This window comes from Ictalurus furcatus, chromosome 18, assembly GCF_023375685.1.
Source record: "Ictalurus furcatus strain D&B chromosome 18, Billie_1.0, whole genome shotgun sequence".
NCBI lineage: Eukaryota > Metazoa > Chordata > Actinopteri > Siluriformes > Ictaluridae > Ictalurus > Ictalurus furcatus.
The window spans coordinates 24,807,706-24,818,430 of record NC_071272.1 but is presented as its reverse complement, the minus strand read 5'-3'; the positions used below and the strand labels follow the sequence as shown (position 1 = coordinate 24,818,430).

Sequence of the window (10,725 nt, the reverse complement as noted above, 5' to 3'; positions counted from 1 at the left end):
CCAGTGGGAGTGGAGAGTTCGTGGCTGATAAGGCTGATGTCATTCCTAAACTTCCTGTGGATGTGAGTAACTGTACATGTTGTGCTCAGGGGCACGGTAGGGGAGCAACTATAAAAAGTGCTGTGTGCTTATCACACACACACACACACACACACACACACACACACACACACACACACACACACACCTCTGGAATTAATATACATAGCACAGAACATTTGTAAAAAAAAAAAAAAAAATGTAATTAATGATGTACTCACTCTGAATGCTATACAGCTCATATTTACAGCATTTGTTCCACAATTTCTGGAGTCTTATATGCATATGTTTGCTAAATATCTAATAATTTTGTTTTATAATCTGTAGTTCCATGCAAAACATACAAACACACACATTTCTCACACCTTGTTCTCCAGTTTTCCAGTTCCAGCAGTGACCGAAGCCCTCCCTGTAGACAAAATCCTCCTCGTCCTTTTCATTCTCTCATCAGATCAGATCAGATCAGATCAGACAGAGACCATGATCGAGAATGATGAGTACCTGAATGAGGATCTGATTATAACACTTCCAAATGTACAGAAGTTGGTGCATTCACTCGTTTATCTCTGTGGGAAGTTCTCGGTTCTCTCTTTCAAGGCTGATGTTCTGTTTTGAATATTGGGAGGCGAAGGAAACGGCTTTTATGAGCTACTGACAAATCCAGCAATATATATATATTTTTAAAAGAAAGAAAAATAAGAAATTGCATTTGAGATTTTTAACAAGTACTTTGAAATTACTGGAGAATTATTTCAGCTAGGAAAAGAAATTGCAGATAGATGAGTCCATTGTAAATATCTGGGTCTGTTCCAGATTTGTCTACATGGTGGTGTTGATCTGTCAGTTTTCCTTCCTCCACCACTGGGTCCATCCGAGATCATCGTTAGCTTGATATTGCCAGAACGAGTGGTTGAATGTTTAGAGGATTTGTATGGAATCATCCTTGTAACCTGTAGATGAAATGATTAGCTTTTGGGATCTATCCAAACAGGGTGAAGGTCACAGCAAGGTCAAATGTCTGAAATCGTTTTTCTTCAATAGCTTCGTTCCTGTTTGAAGTTTATTTTAAGAGACAAACAAATCAGTAATAAGAAGGATTAGACGTTTAGGCAGTGGAGACGTCCCCATCCACGCTGTCGGTCTCGAGTACTACTTGTTTAGTAATGCAGTAAAACCTGAGATTTTTATGAGACGGAGTAAATTGTTCTGATGTTTAGGTTCAGTCGTGCTGTCACAGAAGTCGTCCTGCATCCAGGCTGATGTGGAATATCTTAGGATTCACTGACATTTAGAATGGTTTAAAGTACTTTGGCTAAAAGCATAGGTTTTACTATACATCACTGAATGGTGATCTCAAATGGAGGAAAATGTTTTATAAGTGAGGAATAACACATGACGGGCCATGGATCAAAACACTGACCCTGCAGACCTTGATAAATATAAAATAAATGTCTCCTTAAAGAAAACTTCACCATACCGATGATTTTTAATCCGTTTATGTGGAGTGTCCACCGTACTTGTCCTTGTGAACGAGCTGGCACTGTGGAAACGATAACGTGTTAGAACGAGCGCGTTAATATAAACCTGTGATCTGTGTTACAGACAGAACTACTGTCAGAGCTGCTGTTATAGAAAATGAATCATCACCTTCTGATTCAAGAATTCATCTGCGCTGTGGTATAAAGAGATATGAAAACACACCCTGAAATGTTGATTAGTCTGGACAGCAGATGTGTTTTCGGTCCATAGATCTGGGTTAGATATCTGTATCTATCTCTAGCCTGATAGGTTTCAAAGAAAGTTGTGATACGACTAGAAATGTTTGTTTTGATCGTTTTAATACATGCGTGCGTTTTTACATATTGTGTGACTAATTTCATGCCATTTAGCAGGAAGTTTAAGTCTTTGTGTGCAGTAAAACACCTCCAGCTAACGATTAGAGTGTTAAAACAAGCGTGTGACTCCAGACCCGAGACTGGCACGCACTTCACAGACTGTGAGACTCGAGACTTCACTCAGACTTGTGAACATCTCTGCCTTAGGGAAAATCTTGTACCATGTACATTCTTAAATATAAAGGTACCGGAAAAGGTTCTTTAGAGCGATGCAATACAATGAATGAACATTTTTTGGTTTCTTAAAGAACCCAAATGTGAACAATAATATTTTTCTATTCACTGGAACCACAGAGCTTTTTTATTCTCGAACTATCCGCTTCCTCGAGTCCTGGGTGTATTCCTGGCTTGTGCCCAGTGTTCAGGATACACTCCAGACTCACCGCAAGCCCTGACCAGGATAGAGCACTTACTGATTGTACTTAGCTACAGCTGAGAATTGTATATCTACATACTGACGTATAATGTAGGTGTATCTGACACAAAAGAACGTGCACTTGGTCTTTCTGTGCTTTGGATAAACCTGCTGAGGTTGTTCTTGTCTATTCTTCCATTTTATTGTAGAATTTAATCCATTCATCTTCTAGGACTTGTCAGTGGGTTTAGACTCTCATTCTTGACTCTTAACTAGTTAATATTGTTTTCAAGTAGTTTCACTTTACTTACTGAATAATAAGCTTCACATTATTCCGTCCACGCCGGCTTTCTGTGTATTCATCTATCAGTTTTTATTCATGATTTGAGTTTTGTACTGTGATCTTTTATGATTTAACAATGTTCCACATTCACAGTTTTGACACTACTCATTCACCCTTCTCTCTTGCTCCAAACTGCTCCACACTCGCCCATCGTGGACTACTGAAAATCTTGGCATGATTTAAGAGCAAATGAAGAAAAGCAAATGCGACTCCTATGTGCTTTCAACTTCCTATGCATACAAATCGCAGGGGTGAGCAGTGATGTGTGAGTCCGTCTCTGCCAGCTGGGCCTCAAGGTCTGCTGTTCTGCTCTAGTCTACCATGGCACTGCTCCTTCCCATCTGCAACGTGTCCCACAATTAGAAATCCTGACACTGAATCCATTCCCCCATTTTCCTCCTATAGCTGTGGAGTGAAGTGGAAAGAACAGACTTAACACGAGAGCAAAAAGCAAAGCATTTCTTTTATCTGGCTTTACGGTTAACTCGCTCTCTGTCTGCATCTGGTCATGGCTGTGAAGAAAACTGGACTCGGATGGACTGCAGAGAGCGTGATAGTGAGAGGGAATAAATAGAACGAGGTCACTGACGGGAAGTCTAGATCGAGAAGGGGATAGGGAAGGAGATAGTTGGACAAAGAGAGAACAACAGATCAAGCTCACAGGAAACAGGGTCATCTCTCATGCAGATCTGTCTCCTGCCTCTGAGCCTCGAGCTCTCTGGCCACTTCCAGTCCGGAAGCTCAGAGTCTTCCCTGGATGACTGCTTAAAGAGCCCCACTCTGGCAGACAGCCTGTAAGCCTGAAATCCTCACTAAACACCACTCAACACGCCCGTCCAAGCCCCAAACCGAGCCTCCATCACTTTCCCATTACCCTTTCTACCAGAGACAGGCGATGCAAAGCCAACGATTCCTGACACTTTCCGGATCAGCCCACTCCTCTGCTGAGACAATGACAAAGCAGTTTACATTCACGCGGGTAGAAATGTGAGAAGATTTATCCCGACCAAGCGGAATTAAAATGTAAGATGGGGCATCAGTCCATCACAGTGCACCATGCACACACACATTCCCACCTGGGGGCAATTTATCCAGATCTAGTCTTCCTACTGTCATGTTTTTGGAGAGTGTGAGGAATCCGGAGAACCCGGAGGAAACCCGTGTGGACATGGAGACAACATGTGACACTCCACACAAACAGTAACCTGAGCTCAGGATTAAACTGGGGATCTGGAGCTATGAGGCCCCCCCAAAAAAAAAAAAAAAAGAAGGATTACAATTTTCCCTTTACAAATAATAAGAATTAACAGCATCTGTTAGCTTTAATGTATAAATACACTTCAAGACAGGAAAACATTTCCGTTATTACCCCAAACAAATGCCCTGGATGAGGCCCTGGAAGGTAATAGCATAATTGTAAAGGTCTAGAACAGTGCTGACTTTCTTTGGTTCTCTTTTCTTTCCTTTTTTGGTAAATAAATTAGACCTGCTAACTAATTCTGATACTGCTTTGGCCGTCTCTTATACTCAGGGAATTTCTCACCGTTGCCTGAGGTCTCTCTGGCCCAAACTTTGAAATTAGGCCTTCGATCATCAGACACTTTAGCTGCCTGGTGAGATTGGGGGAAATTGGGGAAATCAACTTATTGGAAATGGTCAGTTTTCAGGATTCTCTGTGGGAGACTGAGTAAGCCGAGTCCCACTCCACCCCCTTACTGAGACAATGGGTCAATTCTTCAAAAAAAAAAAAAAAGTGACCTATTTAGATGTTCCTGTGAATAAAAGGGATAATTATAAGAGCTCTCGTCGTGCGCTTTCACAGGAGAGGATGTGGCCCAAAAAAGAATGAATGAAGGAAAGAGGAAGCTTGAGGGGTGGAGGGCAGGGTTGTCAGGAGGAAACGTACAAAAGTGACATCATAAAGGAGAGGAAATGCTGTGCTTCAACCTGGAATGTGAAGCATTTGCTGAAAATAGAGGCTCTGAATGTGCAGCGTTTGTTTGTCAATAGGTTAAAGAAAGAGGCTGTTTGAAAGGCAGTGGGATCTCAGACAATAGCAGGAATGTGAAAAAGGAAATGGCATCTTCATGTTATATCGAGGACAGTAAGCTTGTGAGATTCTGTGAGACCTTACTGTGGAAAAACTTCAAACACATCATCTTCCACATCAGCCCCAGAAATATGTGCACCACCATCGCAGATCGTACGCATTTCCGACCTGACTCAAGCTAAAAAAAAAAAAACAGGGACTTAGTCATTAGGTGTGTGTAGATAATGTCAGCATCCTGAGGACGCACTATGAAAGCAGGACTGGGGCAGGAATAAAAGTTTGCCATATTCCGGTCCGGCTTTCCTGCCAAAGTTTTAAAAAACAGGAAAGATAAACGAGGCATGCTGTACTTCCTGGACATCAGTCCCGAGATGTAATACAGGCTGCTCCTCCACATACGGAGGTCCGTGTGAAAGAGCCAGTACTCACTGGGATGTGAGGAAAATCTCCAGTATGTGCCCGTGTCTGTCACTACACACTTCTGAATAGATAATAGCTATTTATGAATAATAACAATCAATTAAAAAAACAATAACGATGTAAAAATATTTAACAGAAACTCAGACAAACGTCTTCAACAGTACAAACAGTAAGAATGTAAATGATTTCTTTATTTGTAATAGTGACCTTTAATATTGACCTTCGTAAATAATCATTTAATTCCATTGAAAATGGAAATAAAGTACCGTACATTTTCCACATCGTTATTATTTGCCGTTAATTAATCAGTACTATATGGCCTTTTGATTGAAAAATTTTGCACAACAATATAAATATTTTTGTATTTTAATAAATTTTTAATCTAGGTTCCTAAAGGTGGAAAGATACATCAAAATAAATGATCATATGAACCACTTTTTGAGACCTAATAATGAGAAGTAATAGTTAAATGATATTAATGCCTAGAGGAATTTGGTGGCATTCACACCGACTGGCTAAATTAATCATACTAGACTATATTATAAAAATCATTATGACTAAACAACACATATATTTATATATAAAATCACTAAAGTTTGTTGTCGAAGCGTGCACACGGGGAGGAATTGTCCGTTGTGTCAGTGCCTTTCCCTTCACGCTCCCCATGGCCTTCTGCTTTGTGTAGAATCTGAGTTGATGGTAAGCGCTTGAACAGATGGTATTCTGTCTTTAAAGAGATAGTTTGGCCGAGAACTCTAACATGGCTGACGGTGAACAGAAGCCAGCATAACCTCAGCGGTGGCAGTTAGCATGGACGCAAATGAGTCCAGTTGGATTTGTTAGTTGAATTTTCATTATCGTGGTCATGTAGGATGTATCTTAGCTCTGGATGGACAGAAGCGAAGTGAACAAGTTCAAGCATGCATGGTAGTGATAGAGTTTCATTCTCAGGAGATGGTGGTCCAGAGGGTCCTCTAACTTTAGGATGCCTCTGTGTGTGTGTGTGTGTGTGTGTGTGTGTGTGTGTGTGTGTGCTCTGCTCTGAGGTAACAGAGGAGTGTTTGTGCAATTTACAGGGGATTTGTCTTCCGGCCTGACACGGGTCTGTCAAAGTGTTTTATGGTGCTGGTATCTTGGCTGCAGCTGTGTTTGGGGACTCCCAGAGGAAGCTATTGCTTGTTCAGTTTACAGTGAATAGCTCTCTTCCTGCACTGACTGTGGACCTAGAGGCTGGAGGCCAGAGTGCAGAACAGTGTGTGTGTGTGTGTGAGTGTGAGTGTGTGTGTGTGTGTATCTGTGCATGGTTTAGTCGTCCCTCATGTCTGCGTGGGTGGATATGCCTTTTGCACATCTGTTTGAGTCTATGGGGTTTTTGTATCTCTGTAAAGCTGAAAACTCAACACATGTCTGCTAATGGGTTTGGAATGAGCTTCTCCTACTTGTGATTCAGCACACCGATGTGACTAGTTCACAGCAGGGGGCCTAATTTCCTACAGTCACAGCTGCTGTTGGCCATTTGCCTCAGCTGCTTCACACCACCTTAAACGAGGACATGATTATTGTGAAGCCATTTTGATTAGTTCTCTCTAAATGACATCACCAAAATGGAGATACGAAATGAAGTAGTATTCAAAATAGATCACACGGATAAAAGACTGTTATTAATGAATATATGCACCTTAGGATTTGTAAATGAAATATATAACAAATATATAATGAAATAGATTACGAAGAAGAAGAAGAAGGAGAAGAAGAACCCAAATCTCTTCTGAAGTGATGACTAACATCCTGAATGATTACCTATAATAGAGTGAACGTTTTCATTTCAAATGCATTGGTCAGATACAACACTGTCACCTAGTGGACCGTCTGTGTAACACAGTACTGTGCAAAAGTCTTAGGCACACGCAAAGAAATGCTATAAATCAAAGATGCCTTCCAAAAATAATGAAATTGGACATTTGTACATAAATAAAGTCCTCTGTTAAAAGCAGTAAACGATAATAAACTAAACCAAGTGGATATGAAGCGTAACAGCGCTGTGCTGATTAAAAACGCATCACTCGACTCTCGTTTCTGTTTCTGTTTCTGCAGATAAAACCCCACACACTTCATCAGGACTTTGCTTTCAAAAGTGGTGTATTGTGTGATCTGTTCCTTTCTTTACTGCCAAACAAACATTTATTTTTTTAAAAATTTTTTTTGTAGGAAAAGTAATGTTTGACTCAATAATAATGAAGAAGTCATAAAATTAACATTTAAGACAAAATTTGTATTTAAAACACGTTTTTTTTTGCGCAGTACTTTGCATTTTGAAAGTAAAAAACCCCACTGCTTGTATATTTCTTTCAAATTCATCATCATATCGCTCGTGTAGCACTTTTTAAGAGTAGACAGAGGAGGTTTAGTGGTTAAGGTTCTGCACTAGTAATGAAAGGGCTGTGATTTCACATCTCAGGACCACCAGAGAGGCAGTCTTGTGTGTTGAGTAAGACCCTTAACCCTAACACCATGCCATAGCTGACCCTGACTCTGACCCTACGTCCTTTCAAGTCAGGCTTTTTAACTTAAAGAAACTGTTGTACTCGTGTACTTACGTACATTCAAGAATATATTTGAAAAACTTTACACAGCAACCCGGTTGCTTTTGATATTACTCGAATTGCCCAAATCAGTTGTGCTGGTGATTTAATATTAATACGTTTAGTAATAAAAAAGACTGATATGTGACCATCTGTGTTCCGAGTCTGGAGTAGGCCTAGCGGTACTGTGTGATGATGATGATGATGATGATGATGATGTAGAGAAAGACTGTTTTCAAAGTATCAGCATTACGAACAAATCAAAATGATTTACACATCAGCTTCAAAATATTTTTTACACACCAGTTTTCTGTCCTTTTTCAATAATAACTCATGTATAATCAATTATAATGAATCATTTTTTTTATGATTGTTGCCTGTTAAATCATCACATTGTTACACCCATAATACAGACTATTATTTTAACTAAAGTAAAGCATAACACACTCCATATAGCCCTTTTAACTTTAATGTCCTGCTTGCAAAAATAATATACACATTAATAATAAAGGATGGATGATTCTTAAGTGTGAAAATCTTAACAAGCTAAACTCACAGCTCCAGGATCCTGAGCTCAGGTTACTGTGTGTGTGGAGTTTCACATGTTCTCCCCGTGTCTGTGTGGGGTTCCTCTGGGTTCCTCTGGGTTCCTCACACCTCTCAAAACATGTCATTAGGTAGATTGTCAGCTCTTAATTACCCCTAGGTGTGAACATGTGTGTGTGTGTGTGTGTGTGTGTGTGTGTGTGTGCGCAGTTCGTAGACATTTTCAAAATGTGAACACACATTTTCTGCCAAAGTATTTTCCACCCATTATTTATAATTGTCTCAAGATGTCCTACTGTTACGTTACAATGATTTGTTTCTTCACCGAAATATTATAACGTTACTTGCGCCAACAAAACTAGTGCAATATAAAATCTTTTCTCAACAGTGTGTCCATTAAATATCATCTGGATGCTTATTTCTGTAATTCAGTTACCACGGTTACGCAAGTCAGAAACACTGGGTTGTATGTGATCTTCTGAACGATCAGTTTAAATAACAAATCTAATCAAAAGTTTTATTAATATCAAAATACTTTGATCATGAGATAAATATACAGTAGCTCAAAGGTACAATATAGAATAGTACACAAAAAGGTGATTTAGTAAGATTGTACGTGAAATTACTATTATTTTCTATTTACTTAAATTAATATATACATCAAAACAATAAATTAATAAAACAGCATTTCTTTTAAAGATAAGTGACACTTTAGAGCAGAAAATCCTCTTTAGAAAAGCGTGGACCCCGTGGTTATGCACCGAGGGCCTCCAGACCCAAAACTTTGAGAACCAGAAATCGTAAATCAAGCGTCTTATTTATAAAAGTTTTTTTTTTTTTGGTCATTTGACATTAATCCCACTTTGCAAATTCCAAACAATGTGAAACTTCAGTGCTCACTGTGCAGGAATGGGCAGGAAGTAGACCGCATTCTGGCCTCTGTGGGTGTTAGGACCTCTTTTCATCTGGCCGTTTTTCTTGATGCCCACGTACCAGACCCCGTGCTCCCGATGTTTGTGTGAACTGTACGTGTTGTAGTGGTTCTCCTCCATCTTCTCTGTGAAATAGCACTCGTCATTCAGCAAGGACTGGGAAGTAAAATCAGGACAGATTAATGAAGTGTGTGGCTTAAACTTCGTCTACACGGAAGTCAGGGAAGCATTAGAACAAGTTTGAACATTGCGTATTGCATCATTTTACAGTCTTTGTGGTCTACTATGCTTACTGGAAATTGCCTGTTTAGCATTGCTGTGTGGGTTTTAAAGGAACCGCCCTGGTACAGTTATACGCATACGACACACATGTTCAGTGTTCTTGTTGTTTAGTTTGAACACAGTGTGAATTTAACTCGTGCACAAACTCACAGTGCCATAAAGCTTTCCGCTTCTGTCCATGGCCAGGTAACGTCCCGCCTCGTGACCTCTGATGATCACCACACCTGTGCTCACTGCTTTCACCTTTAGCACAGCTGTGAGGAATAAAAATGCAGCAGACAAATGCTGTGTCAAGAGGTGACTCCAGTTGTGTGTGTCGCATGCTCTCTGTGTCTATTTTATTCCAAATGGAAGCTATTTTTTGGTAAACGAGTAGCGACCTGGATGATGATGATGATGCTGATGATGATGATTATAAATGAAGATTTTGCATTCTAACATACAGACACGGACATTCACGTCACTGGTCGACGCTGTCAGGAACGTGCATGCATTATATGATTATAACGACTCCAAAAGCTAATTAAAAGTACTACAGTGACCCATAAATCCTTTCACAACACAAAGCACAATATTCCAAAGTTAACTTAGAATAAGAGTTAGAGAACAGACACCGTTCAGCAGATAATGAAGGATGTGAAATATTACAGATGTTTTTTAAAGACTGAGATGTTTTTAAAGCATTTAACAGTTTAAGAAAGGGGGGGGGGGGGTTAAATGTACATGTTAAATGTACAGAAGATAACAGCAGCACCTCAGTGACAGCCAGAGGTACAGTTTAGTATTTGATTTCCTGACAGTGTAGACAGTAAGAGCTGAGATTTGCATGAACACGCTGAAGGTTGATAGACACACACACACACACACACACACACACACACACAAACAGACACCAGGTGTTAATCCACAGCTGGACATGTTGTTGTGTAAGATGAAGCCTAGTGTTAGTGTTAATAATGGAGTTCAGTTGTTGTCCACGTCTCACTCGAGCTTCATGTTGTTCTGTTCTTACTGTAAGCGTCGTTCTCTTGCCGGATTCCGTCCACAACTCCGCCGGGTAACACGCGTAAAAACTGCCCTCCGTTCCTGCAGTAAAGCCGCTTTAAAGCGTCGTAACTCGGCTGCTCGAGATCAAACGGCGATGGCGACGGTCCGAGGACCGTGACGAGACCCTCCGTCATTCCGCAGTCACTCCAGAACCCCTGGCGCACTGAAACGCTCCCGGTTCCGGTTCCCTCACTGGGCTTGGTGTGTGTGTGTGTGTGTGTGTTCACCGTAACG

The 10,725-nt window shown here is 40.4% G+C and overlaps 1 protein-coding gene across 1 annotated transcript; it reads right to left on the bottom strand.

The window, feature by feature from the left end:
• Positions 1-8,733: 8,733 nt before the first annotated feature.
• fgf1b (fibroblast growth factor 1b) lies at positions 8,734-10,725 on the bottom strand. The gene is made up of 3 exons (XM_053648969.1): positions 10,457-10,725; positions 9,595-9,698; positions 8,734-9,318 (listed from the first exon to the last, which is right to left on the bottom strand). The coding sequence occupies exons 1-3, from the start codon at positions 10,623-10,625 to the stop codon at positions 9,127-9,129; spliced, it is 465 nt and encodes a 154-aa protein (XP_053504944.1). The 5' UTR covers positions 10,626-10,725; the 3' UTR covers positions 8,734-9,126.